Below are 17,809 nucleotides of genomic sequence, written 5' to 3'. Positions count from 1 at the left end.
CCAGAACAAAGAATCTAATCCCAGGTTGGCTTCTAGGATGAACGATTAATTCTGGAATGAGGTCATAGTTCTAACAGCATCCATAACCCAAAAAACGTTGAAATATATTGTTAGACTTCCTGATGCTCCTTCAAGAGTCAAAAATTCAGGAATTTTTATTACATATAACCAAGTGTAAGTAACTGTTCCAGGATGCATAATTAACCATTTAGATTTAAAAAAAAAAAAAAAAAAAGCCTGTCCATGATAAGAATAGATTTAAAGTTGCAAACACCATGAATCTATGATGAATGCAAAAGTTGAGCTTCCAAAAATGTATTCTGGAAAAGCTCTCTATAGCTCTTCTTCCTGAAAGTTCACAGACATTTGACTCAGGAAAAAAGAACAGTTAAAGGAATATATATTCTAACAAAATATGCCATCATATCTGTATTCTTGAGAGAAAGAGAAATGTGACTTTGTTTCAGTTTGCTTCTGCTTTGAGAAATATTATGCTGATATGGGTATTTTAGATCTCAATTCCTTTTCACGAAAGAAAAAATTTGGAATGGTCTGTCTCAGAACACATTCAGTTCTTCCAAAGAAAATACTGATAGTATGTACTATATTTCAGTGTTCATGGATATATTCATGTAAGTATATCTTACAATCATGAGATATGCAAGGGCTTTCAAAACCTTTCAGAAGACCCATTTCCATTGCTGTGGTTACAGAAAGAAAATAATTGTTTATATAATTTCACTAAGGAGCAGTTGTCTGGGAAGAGTTTTTACTTCTAACTGGAGTTTAATATATATGTAAATATATACTGAAAAGTATACAGTCAAGTATGTCTTATTCCTTTTCCTCTCTCTATTGTTACCTAATATTACATGATACAGTGGAGCCCTTGGTGATCTTGATACATGTAGAGATCTTACACAGAGCCTATAGGTCTGATTCATAACAAACATGTTCTTCTAACTCATATATGTAGGGAGCCCAAATCCATGAAACATAGCTTGTGGAGTTCCCCTCCACGGGAGCAGCTAATCTGATGCACTGATCTTCAGCATTAGCTGTATGGCATCCCTGCAGATTGCTCAGATCACATAAGAGCATACCTGCAGATATCATCAACAACAATTTAAAAACATGGCTCAGATTGCTTAAACATCAATGATTCCACTTATTAAAGGTATTGCCTGCTGATCTAGCTTTGGAGTAGGTATTTTCATAATTTAGTTAATAGCTGTTCCCACAGTGTTCTTGTGCAGGATGATACAGAATGAGAAGTAACATTTTTTCCAATCTGGATGAGTGGATTCTCAAGGACAGAACTCTGGAATGGATCCAAGGATCTGTCTGACTCATCACTGCCAAGCTGGAGTTACCAAGGTTCGCTATGAATTAAGCAAAACCCCAGTTTGTCCCTGTAGACAACTGGAATACAGAGGAACCCTGCTGTCATAACTGATGAAAGCTTCCTCCCTTTTAACAACTCAAGGCAAATTGGTCTTGACTGTTAGGATAAGGCAAAGCTAACGAACATTAGTAAGGAACATATTGCTCTCTGAATATAGCCACAGTATTATGCAGTATATAGAGGCAGTGTACTTCGAGATGAATATTCCATAAAGAATGATGAAGCCTTGCTGGTTAGAAAAAGGTCAAATGCAAAGCAACCTCATATATGACAGATTCCCTTAATAAAGAATGACTAATTTATTGCCTGTTCCTTTGCATGACATCATCAAAAAGTCAAAGTGTTTCTCTTTTATAAAAAATCAGATAATGTGCAAAAAGATAGCGGTTACACTGATACAATTATTAACTCTATCAAAATAACATAACATACCTTCAAATGAAACTGATTACCAATTCAAGTAAACTGAATTCCAGTTCAGTGAAGCTAGGCTGTGTGAATTTTGTTTGGGTTTAGTACTGCATGAAGTACTTAAGTGGAAAGACTGAGTACTCCTCAACATTATTATTATTTTTTTTTTTCCAGCTGGACTTTTTACCATACAGAGTGTGTGTAACTATGCATGTATGTACACACACACAGGCTGCCTGATCTGCAGACTCCCAGAATGCATCTCCCAGTGGCCGAAGTCTGTTATGCACCTACTTTTCGGCTAAGTAGTTTGACCTTTGCTAGCAATCACACAGTCCTACACACTTGAACTCCTTACAGTTGCAAGCTCTGTGGACACATGGGCCTTCAGACCTATGGTCCCATTCAAGTTGCTGACTCCCAGACACATGGGTCCCTTAACCACATGTAACTCCGTCTGACCCAGTTGCTGGCAGCTGGACTTTGATTCACACACAGGCGCAGAATAGAGTCCCTCGTCCAGGAAAACTGGAATGGAATTTAATAAGGTTGGGTACAGGACATGGCCAGACATTGTGCTGACCAGACAACTACCTATGTGTGGTTGGCCCTTTTTGTCCTCTTATCACTCTGTTTTCCTACACTTACCCAAATCCATCCATTTCCATACCTCTGGTTCCTCCTCAAACATCCCATAGAACATATTGTGCAATCCCACAATGTGTCCCTACCCCTAGGCCCTTAGTCTGAAAGGTACTCCAGCATGGCCTTATCTTGATGGCTATCACCCCTGGACAATGGGGGTAGACTCTTCCAGGACAGCCCTGGGAGGGGCTCCAACAGGCTATCACTTACTCTGAGTCCAAAATTTGGGTTTTCACCTGCCCTTGTGCTTTGCTGGCTCAGTCACCAAAGTCACGGCCTGATAGCTCTCCTGTGATGAGCTTGGGAGTAGGTGGAGTAGGGTATTATTTGGCCTCCCCCACCTGACACTGTCTCTGTGTTCCTTTGTGGTTGTGAAGATGAGCTTTTTATCACTAACACTCACATGTATTTTTCACATGACACTTTGTATAATTACTGTCATCTATCACAGTAATGTGCTGGCCTGTTCTTTGGCCAATCTGTATGTCCTCATATGCAGGTTCTGTAATTTCTTGCCTAAGAAGATCCTTTTGAGTTGCTCATTAAGTCCTAACTGTCAAAATATGCTTTTATAAGACCATCTCTACTTCCCTCAATTATAATTCTTCTGTTGCCCTAAGATTATTCAAATGATAAGGCACAGCAGTGTCACGTTGACTGTCCAAGACTCATGGCTAAGGGTAATCTGGATGTTGTGGACTTTTGTGTCTCTTTGTATGTGTCTGGGATTCTGCCCCTCCTCAGCCACACGCAACTTTTGTCATTTATAATCAGCCTTCTCTCAGCTCATTCCATGGGAGAAAGTGTGGATGGCCAATGGGATTCCTGACTGCACCAGCCTTGTGCCAATCAGAAATATAGTTGGCAGTAGCAAGAATGGTAATGGGCAAGTATATTAGGTTTTCTATTTGAAATTCAGGTTATCTGTATATTTCTAAATACTGCCACCCTACTCCAAATTTTAGTCTGGGTATATGTAGCCTTTTAAGTTTGTCAGTGTTCATTTAGCAGTGGTATTCTGCAAAACTTGAAAAAACAATAATTACAAATAAGGCACTATTTCTTGAGTCTTAGATTGCTGGATATGATACTTTTGTTCTATATGATCTGTTTTAAATACACTTTTTTACTTTCATTAATATGTTATTACTTTTAACTGCTGATCCTGCTTTTTGCAAATTTTGAAAAAGATCATCATCTAACCAACTGTTGTTATAGCTCTCCATGGAGGAAAGAAGCATGATCCATGGAAGATAAATATGGCAATAGTGCTAAATTCATTTTTTCCTCTTTTTGTACTGCTTGATAATCATCTTTGTGGAACTATTACTGTACATATAATTGTTTTGACAGACTTTCAAAACCAAATTCTGAACTCAAGCACAGTGTATATAGCAGGAATGCTCTGTAAAGATGAACAGTATTGGTTGTTACTGGTGCTCGTGCCTTAGATAGGCTAGAATGACTCTAATTTATCCTTACTTGTCAGCTCCCAGTTAACATCAAAAAGGAGTTGCATATACACTGGAGGCTTCTACAACAGATGGGAGGAAGAAACCCTTCTCTGCCATTCAGAGAAGCATAGAATCACAAACAGACACTACTGAAGAGTCACAGCATTGCTTTTTGTGAATGTCTGTATATCTTCATAATGAGAAATCAAATGGCGTTCTATATGCTCCCTTTTTAGCTTATCTCTACTTGTTCTTCAAGTTTCCGTGTTGAAGTGTATAACTTCTTGGTAGGAAAGGAGTGGAGATACTTGAACAAAATCTTTGTATGTTACCCATTTGCTGCATGGTAGAATTTCCTTTATTTCTGGAAATCGTTGCCAAAGAAAGATTATAATTTAATGTTACTATGATATTTATGGAATGTAGGCCATACCTGTATATCTTGTACAGGTATATCTTGTAAGACCCCTGGCTCTGGTTTGTTGGATGAACTTGTCCATATAGCTATAAAGAGGAAGGACAATCTAGAGTTTCTTTGTCATCCTTTCTGTCTTGATCACAGTCAATATATGCTTGCAGTAAAATTCAGGCATGATATCTATCTATTTAGAAAACTTCAAGGTAGAGGTGACTAGGTATATGGACTCACAGTTTCTAAATGGATAGATAGATTTTTGCATAAGCTATTGAAGGAGGCAGTCATGTATTGGACATAACTTTACCTCATTATCACACCACTGTGTTGGATTGAGACCCACTTGTACAGGAGCCACTCCAGGTATGACTCTTAACCCATTTAATTACTTATGATAGTCAATATAAATAGGATATCCAACCTCTATGATATTTAATATCATACTAATATGTAAAAGTGTTACAACATGTAATAGAACTCATCATAGTTAGAAATAGGCAGATGTGCTGAGAAGAACATGAAGACTGAAAAAGATGTAAGGAGCAACTGAGGGAACTAGGGTTGTTTAGTCTGGAGAAAAGGAGGCTGAGGGGAGACCTCATCACTGTCTTCAACTACCTGAAAGGTGGTTGCAGAGAGGAGGGTGTTGGTCTCTTTTCTCAGGTGACAAGTGATAAGACTCAAGGAAATGGTCTTAAGTGGCACCAGGGGAGCTTTAGATTGGATATTAGGAAGAATTTCTTCACATAGAGGGTATTCAAACATTGGAACAGCTGTCCATGGGAATGGTGATGAGTGGAAATATTTAAGAGACATGTCGATGTGGCACAAAGGGACATGGTTTAATGGTGAGACTCATTAGGTCAGGTTGACAGGTGGACTTGAAGGTCTTTGCCAACTTAAATGATTCTATGGTACTAAATAGAAATCACATCAATTGAACAGAATCAGTATGGAAATAACATGGTTCAGTTTTTCCTGTCTTAAACTATTTATGACCCAAACTGTAAATAGATCAAAGTTAAAGAAAACAAATGCAATAATTTGCTTCAGAGCCTCAACTTGAATCATATACTTGATCCCATAAATTATTGACCACAAATTTTTGCTGTATTACACTGACACAACTAGACATCAGCAATCAAAACAAAATAAGCATATGCACACATTCAAAAATGAAATATGTCTGAGATGCATTTCACATTGAAACAATTGGAATTATATATAATAATAATAATAATAATAATAATAATAATAATAATAAGTTAATTGAGTGGATAGTCTCTCTGCCATTTCCCTTTTAAATATTAAGAGAGAGAGATTCAGAGGGTTTATGAAATACAGTTGTTGGAGGTTTCCTTCTAATATAACAAAAAAAAAGTAAATTCTGACCTGGTCTGATGTGTGATGACTCTTCATCCCTACCCAGGAAGAAATCACACTATTCCTGAAGATTGTTACATTTTTAGGAATATAGCTCCCTTTCATCCAGACTTCCATGGGATGTTCACAGTTATCCTTCCTCTATGAGCAGTTAAAACTGCAAGAAACATTACCTTTCCATGTGTATTTTAATTGTGTTCCAACAAATTTGATTTGACACTTACACACAAATTGTAGCTACTCATTTGTACTGCCTTCACACATACTACAATATGCCTAAAAGAAAAATTCTCTGTACTGAAGGAATACAGAGATTACGTACTTTCCTGGGCTTTCAGGTTTATTTTGGGGTTCTTATCACACATATGGCATTTTTTTTTTTTTCCAAAATAATTTTTCTACTTAAGGCAGAATTTCATTTCTAGAATGATTTTTTTTTTTTTTTTTTTTAATGAAAGCCATAAATTAAGAACCACTTCAGTTTACATTTCAAAAGTAAATTTTGAACAATTTCTTATAAAAGTTAGATTAGTGTTTCAAAGAATGGTTCTCCCAGTCTCTTTTTATTTAGTTAATAATATTAATTTTACATGAGTAGAAATAGGTAAAAGTTATTTTCAAACTTTTTTTTTTATTATCTCATTTTGATTGTTTTTAACTCTCTGTTCATACATGCAACAGCAGTTTTCAATACTGAAAAGATCTAAGATGTTGAAGATATCATCCATTGTTGTCAATTTACACCAATAATTATGCTTGCCCATAAAGAATCCTAGAATGCATATGGGAGGCTGTTTTTGCCTCTGCTTCTGACTATCTTATCGTATTTATTATGCTTTAAAGTGTGAATTTCTAAAAGGGGTTTTGCTCAGTGACACTAAAGCCAAATATTTAAGTTTGCTTTACTTGAAGTAATGTGAAAATGTGCTTCAAAGACAGCAAAGCAGTGCAAATAATAGTTAAAATCACACAAGAAGAGGACATATATTCTTTATAAAGGGTAATATACCTTATATTACACTGGATCCCATCAAAGAACAATCTGCGGGAAGAAAAAAATATTACTTTTACTAAAAAGAAGCACTTTTATGTTTGATAAATAACATTATTGCTTTAAAGAGGTTAGAGCAACATGGTTGTCAATTTGATTTATTTGTGCATACAGTAGAGAATGGAAACTATTTTGCTGCAGTTCATAGCAAGTAAAAATGCTATTATGTCTGAATAACTGATGATATATGTAATATTGTGTAAAAAAGTTGCATTTTCAGAATTGCTCTTTAAATTGTCCATATACCTTGAATAAGCTCAGTTTACATGACTGAAAATATATCTGAATGTAGGCAGAGCAATAATTAGTACAGGAACCTGGCTATATGCTCTTTTGGCAACGTATATCTTTCGGTGATATATTTATGTCAGACTATGCAACAGTAGACATGGAAATTTTGGAAGATTTTGACTCAGAGTAACAAAAATATCTTTTTTTTTCTTTTCTTTTCTTTTTTTTTTTTTCATAAATTATATGCATATATAATTCCATATTTATTCTATGGAACACATGAAAAATAAGGAGTCTTGACTTACATGAGCTGCTTGGTGTTTACTTACCACTGACATCAATGGGAACAGGGTGAAGCTTAGTATTTCCTGTTACTAGAACTGACCTGGAAAGATGAGTTCACTACTTCTGTAGTTGTGAAGAAGCAGTGGATTTCTGGAACAGCTTCAAAAGATATTGAAAACCTGGAAGGGTGGGGAGAGGAATGGAAGGGACAAGGTCTATCTCAGCCCTCATGAATTAGACCCCAAAATATGAAGGCTTGAACACTGCACTCTGTTCTCTGGAGGAACTGATTCCATCCAGGCAGTGTCATCCTCTTCCTTGCCACATCATTTCAGAGAAGAAAGAAATGGGAGAGTGTTATCACTTGGTTGTCAGATAAACTAAGTGCAAACCAATGGGTTGACAGACACTGATGTCATTGGACAGCTCGCTTCATCTTTTAAAGACTTATAATTTTACCACAATATTTTCCTTTTCTCTTGGTAGAACAATCATATAAAGACAATCGTATGTTCTAGCACTATTGATAGGCAATGTGACTATGTTCTGAAGTTTAAGTGAATTAACTTTTCCTTTCTTTTGTGTTCATATGTGTGTAACCACAATCACTTCACAACTATTTTTTTTTCCATTATAGCAAAAAGCATGGCAAAGAGCATTGCAAAAAAACAAATCAATCAACCATATTTTTCTTAAGTAGTCTGTCATTTTCATATCATTTTTGAAATGCATTTTTTTGTATGTAATTATCTTCAGCTTGTAAAGAAAAATAATTTTCTTACTAAGTAAATAGTATTTCCAATTAATATTTGACATCAGTTCAGAAGGTCAATATTCTTCACAGTGAGAACAAACTGTAATTAGAAGGTCTTTTTGCTTTTGGCAATGAAGTTGAAGTAGCATAACACGGTTTCTTTGAGCCTCATTCCAGCAAGTTATAATGGAAGAACAATCAAATCATTGATGATCATGTTTTAATTCTAACTCATCATTCACTGAAAACTGATTGTTTGTTTGTTCCCTCCCCCCCCCCCCCAAAAAAAAAAAATATTTTGATTAATTTCTTAAAATTCATTAAGAATTTTAGATTTTCATAATTTGTGATGTAGGTAGGAAAAAATCCCTAACTCATTCAAGTACATAAAATGAAGAAGCTTGCTTGTTGGCTGCATCAGAGAAATAGTAGAAACATATCACAGAATCACAGAATTTCTAGGTTGGAAGAGACCTCAAGATCATCGAGTCCAACCTCTGACCTAACGCTAGCAGTCCCCACTAAACCATATCCCTAGAATATCAGAATATCTTTCAGAACAATCTATATTAATGGAAATCTAAAGAGCTGTTAATCTCCTGTCACTGAACATGTTTTCTGGAAGTTGAATTGTAATTTATTTTGTTCCAGGTTCTACTTAGTGTTGATTTCACAGTAACTATTTAAGTGACAGATAAATATTCAGATAAATCGATATGTTTGGTAATTCATCATGTATTGTATATATGATGCCAAAGAAGGGGTCTTTAGGCTTCCTCTCTTCCTCCAGCCCATTTTTGTTTAAAGTCAGATGGTTTCTACAGAGCTGATATACCACTATACTTTTGTCCTGCTATATTCTGATTACAAGAGAAGATATTTAAATGAACCATTCACCACATCTGGTAGATTTGGGGGGTATGAATTTATGAACTATCCAATTTGAATTTGATTGTCAGTAATTAAAGCATAAATGTCTACTGTATTTACTGAACTTGCATTCATTTTGTAGGAAATAATGTTGCAATACTACAGCAATGCAAGATCTCCTAGGAGGGGATTCCTGCACAAGGGAAGAGATGCCTGCAGCTGAGTCCTGCTCATGTCTCCTGATTCCTTTAGTTTGATAGCAAGTTCTGGTTTTGAACATGTGTTTCTGGGAGGTGACAGTCTCTCCATCCTGTTTCATCTTTCTGCATCATCAGCATTTACTCACTCTCCTTTGTCCTTTGTATCCCAACTTGAGTGTCCTGTGAAGCTTCACATAGATGCATTTATATAGTACCAGTTTTGAAAAAAATATCCTGTATAGTTTCAGTATTGAAAAATATTTCTTAAGACCACAGTGAGGAAGAAAAACAGTACATTAAAGCATGCCTGAATTAAAGGAAAAAATTAGGGGAGAAAAGAACTTTTTTTGTTTGTTTTGTTTTGTTTTAAGAAGGGCCAAATGCATAATGAATAATATATGAACTGCATTTAAAAAAAAAAAAAAACAATCAGGAAACAAATATTAAAAACTCCAAACCAGAGCAAGCAAGCAAGCAAAACCAAGTAAATTAGTTTTCTGATTGTTTATACATTTATTTTAACATTTAAAGTATGACTTTCTATACCACTTTGTATTTTCTGATTCTTTCTTCTCTGAACTGGTACGAATCAAAGGAAGAAAGTAGGATCCAATGCATAAGAAAATAACTAAAAAAGTGTTATGCAAAACTATAAAAGAGGTTATAAAATATCAATAGATAGGGATTACTTTCCTTCCAGTGTGGATGAGGTCTGCCTGTCTTTGACATATAAATAACATCTGTCTATTATGGGAGACCTATCATTTCAAGGACTCATTTTTTTCTATTTCAAGAAATTAAAAAAAATAATAATTGGAAAAAAATTCAGTGGCTTTTACATCTGGAAGTTGCCAACACTAGAAAAGAACATCTATATATTTCTGAGAAGGTTAAAAAACAAAACAAAACAAACTTTTTTTTTTTCTTCTTTGAGCTCAAAGAAATGTTTTAGTCCTGTTTTTCCAAGAAGTGAGATTGCAAGGGAGGTGAGGTACCCAGAATTATGTAGAATTTCTTTCACTTAGTAGAATTACAGAACGCAGTTTATCACACAAGTAATTCTGTGTGCATGTAGTATTTATGGGAAAGCAACTGTTGAAATTTATGAGCTATTTAATCATGATAACTAATAATAAAGTAAGGATCATTCTGTGAAACAAGTATTCCATCAGTAATAGAACACAGATTCAGTAGTACAGAATTTTAAAAAAGCATATGTCATTGCATGCCATTTTATTGATGTAGATCATGAAAAATGACAGCACGAAAAAAAATCTTTTTCCTTATTAGTTTCAGATTATTTTCTTTAAACTGCAGCATTTAATTCTAAAGTGTGATGTAATAGGAATATATTGCTTGCCAATGACTGGTTAAGAGTATATTACAAGCTGAGGAAAACAGACTGTAATTCAAGATTTATAATCTTATATCCTGGAAGTTGTAATACTAATGATTGAAAACTCTGTTACTAAATAAAAAATAAGTATAAAATTGCTTCCACAAATGATACTGTCAACTTCAAATTTAGTCAGAAAAAGAAATGCAGGAACTCTATCTGCCTCTGGTATCCAATTTCTATTTATTTTTTTTTTTTGGTAGATTAGCAGTCACATTTTTCTTCTTTGAAACAGAATACTTCTTAATACTGTTTTGACAGCAGTCCATAATCAGCTGGGAAATGGGGCATACAATAAAGCTAACTGTAAAAAAATGTTGTAAAATATAGAAAGATAAAAAAATAAAACACTGTTCATTAATTTATTTAATATGTATAATTTATGTCAAAACGTAACTGTCAAAAAGGGAAATAAAATATCAGACCAAGCAAAGTATTAATTTAGTGTCCCTTGAAAGAATATGATTGGTTCTCACTAGTCTTATCTTTGTATGAATCTAGACTAACTGACCCAAAGTCAATTAATACATACTCATGAAAAAAATTCAGATTATAACCTCAGAGTAATAACCACAGTAATACTGGGAGAACAGATCTAATTGAAATGACAGAATAGTTATTAGTCTTTCAGAACTGCCCTACATTAAGTTCATGACTGCTATAGCGATGAATATGTAAAATAAATTTTATAAATAAATTATATTTATATCAACATGACGTTTGCTATTTTAAGGTCTTTCTAAAATAATTTGTCTCTTATAAAGTCTAATCATACTTGTTGCAGTAGTCTTTAGACGAGTTATACATATTTCTGATATTTCTTTAAAAAAACACAACAACACAAAAACAAACAAACAAAACAAACAAAAAAACCAACCACCACCACAACAACAAAACCCAAACCTTTAAATTGTGCTTTATTTGCAGCATCTGGCGTGGACCAAATATAAACTGCACAGACAGTTCAGGTTATACTGCTTTACATCATGCAGCTTTAAATGGACACAAGTAAGTACCTCATGTTTAGTTCTTTTGTAGAATTATATTTAACTCTGTACTTTGATGTATGTAGCATAGCACTGAAATTTTCATTGAAAAGTGGCAAATTCAGACTTACTATATCCTCTTGGTGATAAGATTATTTAAGTAATATAACAATTTTTGACACCATCATTGATATCACCATGTACTAATTACAAATGGGAAATGCATTTCAGAAGTTACTGATTCTATACCAGGTCTTCCAAATTCTTACTTTTTTTTTGATTTGTTTCTTATCCCTTCTACTAGTGGTGGCTCTAGTGTTTTTCTGCTAGTAGGAAAATGCAACAGAAAATGTTGTAGTATACTTGTGTGTGTGGACATACACATATACAGTATATATGGTACAATGGATATTTAAGGAAATAATACTGTGAAAAAAAAAACAAACAAAACACATTATTCATTATCAAAGTAAAACTAGCATGAAACAACACATGGTAGTTTTGCACTTGAAGACAGAAAAAAACTGTCCATCACCTTGTATGGGACTCTAGTTTTTACCATTACCACGTGCATTCCTCTGCAAGCTTGGGGAAAACCTGCAATATCCCCACTGGGGGCTACTGCACAGACATACTGAGACAGGTGAACTCTTTAAGTAATTTAAGTATCAGTTTAAAACAACAATAACAAAACACAACTGTGGAAACTTGCTACAATTCTGGTTTTACACCTTGAAATTTGTTGTGTGTAGCTCCTGTTATTACAAGTTGACCCTTATTCCATGTTACCTCCATTGTATTATGCTGACAACTACATGTTGTTATTAAGACAAACCAAGAAAGAAAGATTTTTGAGGTCTATCAAGTTCTAGTGGGGTGGACCTCACTATCACCAAGGTAAGAGATGCCCTATTTAATGCAGTTCAGCTGTCCTGTTTGTAAACTGAGGTTGTTAACACTGTCTGAATTTTCACTTAAGGAAATTTTGACATAAGGCTTTAGATTATTCCACTGTGGGAGATAAGGAACTGGTCAAAACACAACTGAAATTGAGAGTGATTTTCAGTAACTTTAAAGTGATTTTGGACTGTTTGTATGATAACATGAATCTATAAGTTCATTTAGTTCACTTATTTCACACTTTTTTCATTCTTGCTTAAAAAACAACAACATAAAAACCTTTAGGATATGTATTTAATTATGTTCTAGACACCTGCATATTTCTGCAGACCAGATTAATGTTTTGGTGAAAAATGATATACTATTTCTGAATAAATAAATAATGTTAAAATACTGTTAAACTAGATATTATATATTTTCCAAAACTTAAATTCTGTACCAAGATTTATAATCACCCATTAGCATATTGTAACTCCCTGGAATTAGTTCTAAGTTTACTATGAAATATTAAACTCTGTCATTTTTAAAAAGGGGAAAAATAATTTTCTCTTGTTTATGGATTGTTTCCCCTGGAATTGCATATTTTTGATTGTGAAAAGCCCAAGCCCTAGCTTGCAAAAATTTCTCAGTTTTTAAACAGACTAGAACTGTTTTTACGATATTTAATACTTAGTATAAACCAATAGTTACTTAAAGTAAAAATACTGTGGTATAAAGCTGAATTCATTGCATATTTCAGGTGAATCCTACCTGAATATAAACAATGAAATTCTGAAACATTCAGAAGACAAATTGTATTTTCAGTCACAGTGTTGGCCAAACTTCTGCTGAAGTCAGAAAGAACTTCAAGATGTGGACTTGTGTACAGCAGTAGATAAGACTGCATTTTTTGGAAAGATCATAACAGTCACTGGATGCTATAACCCCTTACCCTCACAGCAGGGTAAGGAGCAGTATTTCATGATAAATCATGATGGTTCAGGACCTCCTGTCCAGCTCATCATACTGACCCTCCTACAATGGTAGCATTGTCAGCAACAGAACTGGACAGACACCTTGTATCTCTAATTTCATTAGTCATGACAAATAACAAATATCTCTACTCTCTTTTTCAGATTAGAAACTTCATATTCAAAATCAATAGTGGGTACAATATTTTGACTGGAGCCTTCCTGCATAAGGGAGGTTTTTGTCCTATGAAAACTTCTGGAGTTTTAATTTTTCACTCTTTACACTAAAATGAACTTCATCTATTTCAGTGTTTTTCATGAAAAGTGAGAGCATAAGACTCAGTGACCTAAGCAGCTATTTGTGGCTGGGACACTTGGACACCAGGCTTCAAGTGCCTGTTTGATCATTGTACGCAATGAATTCCCTCCTCATTGGTTATTCTGGGATGATTCTCTTTCCTATGAAGCTATTCTGCTTTATATAGGTAATTAAATCATATCTGGGGCAGGGATTTGAATCTCAGTCTCCCCTAAGTAATTTTACTTAGCCCAGTAATTATACTAAGGACTCTCAGTATTTCGCTCTCTCAAACTTATATCAGAAATGGATATAAGGATGCTACGGAGCACTGAAAAAGACCCACCCTAAAAAAAGTGTGATAGGTCAGGGCATTTTTGAAGGTTGAAGAATGTGTAATATTTTGTAACTTGACAACAGGGGACGGAAGTATAAGTTTTCACATTCCAAGTAAGTGTCCACTATTCAATCAACTCTGCTGGGACACAGCTTATCATATTTTTACTGTATTTGACTTGAAATTCTCTTCCAGATCCAGGAAGCTCTTTCTGGTAAAAATGTGTACATGTTTGTGTGTTTCTTTAAGACAATTAGATATTGTGGATCAGAATTATATGACTAAAGAAAATTCTGAAATACTTTTTCTCCCAATTGTTTCTGTACATCATTATCATCTATAAATTATGGAGCATTGTTTTGTTTGTTTGTTTTGTGTGTTAGTTTTTCCCCCAAGTATTTAAATTTCAGTTTCTTTTGATTTTTATCATTTTCAAACTACTTTGTAGCTCTAGCCTTCATTAGACTACCTACTACCTACCTACTGCGAGACCAACTATTGTGACATGAGAAGGCTTTCAAACCTTATTTGCACTAAGTCTCTCTGAGGAGTCACTTTTCTGGAACTTTCCATATAGCAAAAGTTTTTCTGTAGTGGAGCTGCTCTTAGCTGTTTTCATGCTATTCGACCTTACCAGGGGTAAGCAAAATTCAGTTTAAAGTCTCCCTCAAGGCTTAGATGAGATGACTCCAATATCTCTCTGACTTCTTTTGAAGACAATTGGGATTTCCTTTTGACCTGTATATATTCACTCTTCTTTGCCACATTTTATCCACAATAGGCAATTAAATACGGTTCCATCAAGGTTGGGAGAACAACTGTCTTGGGATTTACCTTCATGTATTACTACAGTCTTCATTTGTAGTCAAGTGTTTCATTTATAGTCATAACATAGGCTGCACATTTTGGCTATATTTTCCTGTCTATTTAATATTTAGAAATGATTGATCTTCATTTTTATAGCTGTTTTACTTTATTTTTTATTTATTTTTTTTTTTTCTGGGTATTCAGGGTAAAAAATTTGGTAATATGTATGTTCATGTAAAACTTAACAAAATAAGCTTCCAATCAATTTTTAGATTTAATTCCTGTTTTCCAGGGATATAGTTCTCAAATTACTTCAGTATGAAGCATCAACTAATGTGGCAGATAATAAAGGTTATTTTCCTATTCACTTGGCTGCCTGGAGAGGAGATGTAGACATTGTGAAGATTCTCATCCATCATGGGCCATCACACTCCAGAGTGAATGAACAGGTGAAGTGATTAAAAATATTTGTGTATATCATCAGAATAGAGCAGCACATACTCTTTAGATCTTGCAAATTTATAGCGAAATTGAAAAAAAAAAATAAAATCTGTTTTCCATCATTCCAGTAATTTTTTCTCCAAGACTAAGAAGATCTTCCCAAATATGCATACCAGATTGTAATTGGACACTGACCTAAAAATACTAGATTTAAAGAGTATGAAAAATCTTTCTGCTTGTTTCTGAAAAATCATATGAAGATATACTATACCTAATGCATTGGAAATATTAATGTAAATTTGCATTAACTCTATATTTTTTTCTTTATTAGATATTAAATTTACAAAAAAAATCGTTATGATAAGATTAATATTTTTGGTATTTTTTGAGTGCACTGTAAATGTACTGATATGCAGAGATAAATGACAAATCACATGAACTGCATGTGTTCATATGTGTGTACATATACACATATCCAGAAAGAAATGGATCAAGTACAGCGGAAAAGACATAAAAATACTAGGAAAAATGATGAGAGTATTAATGTGGGTAAGGGCAGGATAAATACATTGCATTCTGTTATCAAGCATATGGCACACCTTCTGTTTTCCTTCTGTATAAACTTATAAGGTCTATTTGTAGGATTAGTATTCAGAAATAGGAAATCTGATGTCATCTACAATCAGCTGAACTGTTCGAGGACTGGAGGTGGACTTTTAAATATGAGTAGTAACCATAAGTTATTGAATTCACAGAGTAATCAAAAGGTTATCAGAATACAAAGGTGGGAGTCAGCTCCAGATTCAGATCTACCTCTTAGTGTTTACATGTCCTGTTTGTGTAGTTATATTCCAGAGAGGTCTAGTCAGTGTAATCAGAGGAGTCAACAGAGTTATTCTGGTGACTAAAAGTAAAGTCAGGATTAATTTGCCCTAACACAGAAATCCAGTACCTTCTAAGACCTTTCAGCAGCTGAGATATCTGCAGAGGCTGGAAGGTATGGCAGAGGAAGCTCACAATTTCTATGGCCCTGTGGAGTGGCTGCTGGACTCCAGGTAGGATATCCTAAAGCATCTCAAAGAGCAAAGTACAATCTGACAAATGAATGGCAACTGCACTGCCTAAATTAGTGTGTAAAGAAAACAAACTGAAAGAAAAAAAAATATTGTGGACCTAAACATCAAACCAAATCAATGGGAGATGCCATCCCTTGAATAATCTATTTGATATGTGAGGTTATACACTTAGCCATTGGAATCCATACAATAATTATGATTTGAATATGAAGTATTAGTGGAGGAAATAAAGAAAAATAAACTAATAAAATCCACTGATATGACAGACTTCTGGGAAATCCTATAATACTATAAGACTTCTGGGAAATCCTGGCTCATTTAACAAAAATGACAAGAAAAAAAAACTTGCCGTTCTGTGGGTTGATTTGCAGATTAGTAGTTTCTGTGAGCTCCTAATTCTCATCAGGTGTTGCATGCAGGATGAAGCCTGTTGAATTACAGGATTATCGTTTATCAATGTAAAGGTTTTCTTCTATTTTATTTCTGTGGCAAACTAGAAATAAGCAACTTTCTGGTTGCATGTTATCCATTTGCTTGAAGAAATTCCTTATGCTCTACTGACAGAAACCTGTAAGCTATGCAGGAGCTTCGAGAGAGAGGGATGCTGAAAAGCATATTTCATTAAGATCAGAAAGAGAAATGTAAATTCAAACCTATTTCTTCCCAATCCCCCATGTATCCAAATTTTTACAGTATTTTTGAGCTTGATTGTGTGTGGGGTCCAGTTTCTCTGGCTTGATTGCTGGAGCAAATAAGCAGAGGTATACCTGATTCTATACACCATAGACTTAAGAAAGTTCTGGTGTTCAGATCCCCTGCTGATTTTCCATTTTACTCAAAAATTTCATAATGGAAAGTGTGTGAGCAATTCTTATGAGAATCAGACCCTTAAAGAAGTCTCAATCATATTAAACTTTGAAGTTAAACTCACCCATACGCAGTTCTGACTTTGTAAATCCTCTGATGTTCTGCTCCAGACAATGGCTGGCTTTAGTAGTGGACCACTTTGCTAGCACCTAGACGTTACCCTGCTAGATAGCACTCACACAGGAGAATGTTATCCACATCATAGAGTGAGGGGAATGCCATAATCATATGAAGCCAACTCCACCCATACACCTTCAAGTAACACCAGAGTGTCATCCTCATCTGAATACCTGTGTTTTACATTCTCGAGTCTGTATGTTTCTGAAGTTTTTGCTTACTTGCTAATAGGGTAAATAAGGCATGTAGCTTCTCACAGCAGCCATAGCAATTCTTAGATCTGTGGAGCTGAAGCAGTTTATAAAAACAACCTCCCCTCTCCTCCCCTCCCCTTGTACTGGGGATAAGGACAAGCATTTTTTACTGATACTTTTCACTACAGCAAATAGTATATTCAAGTCGGACTTAATTATTATTATTATTGGTAAGGATCAGATTAAGAATTTATGTGCTTTCAGCTTAAGAAAATAAATTTGTTCATTAAAAAAAAATGTTGCAGCTAATATATAGCATGTCTTTGCTTTTCATTT

At 34.5% G+C, this 17,809-nt stretch overlaps 1 protein-coding gene across 6 annotated transcripts in view; it reads left to right on the top strand.

Annotated features, from left to right (window-relative positions):
• ANKS1B (ankyrin repeat and sterile alpha motif domain containing 1B) overlaps positions 1-17,809 on the top strand; it is a gene marked incomplete at its 5' end in the record, with an annotated part of 434,494 nt that overhangs the window by 37,029 nt on the left and 379,656 nt on the right. For all 6 annotated transcript variants that reach the window (XM_082773376.1, XM_082773377.1, XM_082773375.1 and 3 more), the window contains 2 exons: positions 11,428-11,508; positions 15,071-15,227. In XM_082773376.1, coding sequence (XP_082629502.1) covers positions 11,428-11,508; positions 15,071-15,227 — 238 coding nt within the window. The remainder of the gene's footprint in view (positions 1-11,427; positions 11,509-15,070; positions 15,228-17,809) is intronic.

Source organism: Aythya marila (genome assembly GCF_965140915.1).
Source record: "Aythya marila genome assembly, chromosome: 1".
NCBI lineage: Eukaryota > Metazoa > Chordata > Aves > Anseriformes > Anatidae > Aythya > Aythya marila.
The sequence above is the reverse complement of the archived record's forward strand: the minus strand, read 5'-3'. Positions and strand labels throughout refer to the sequence as shown.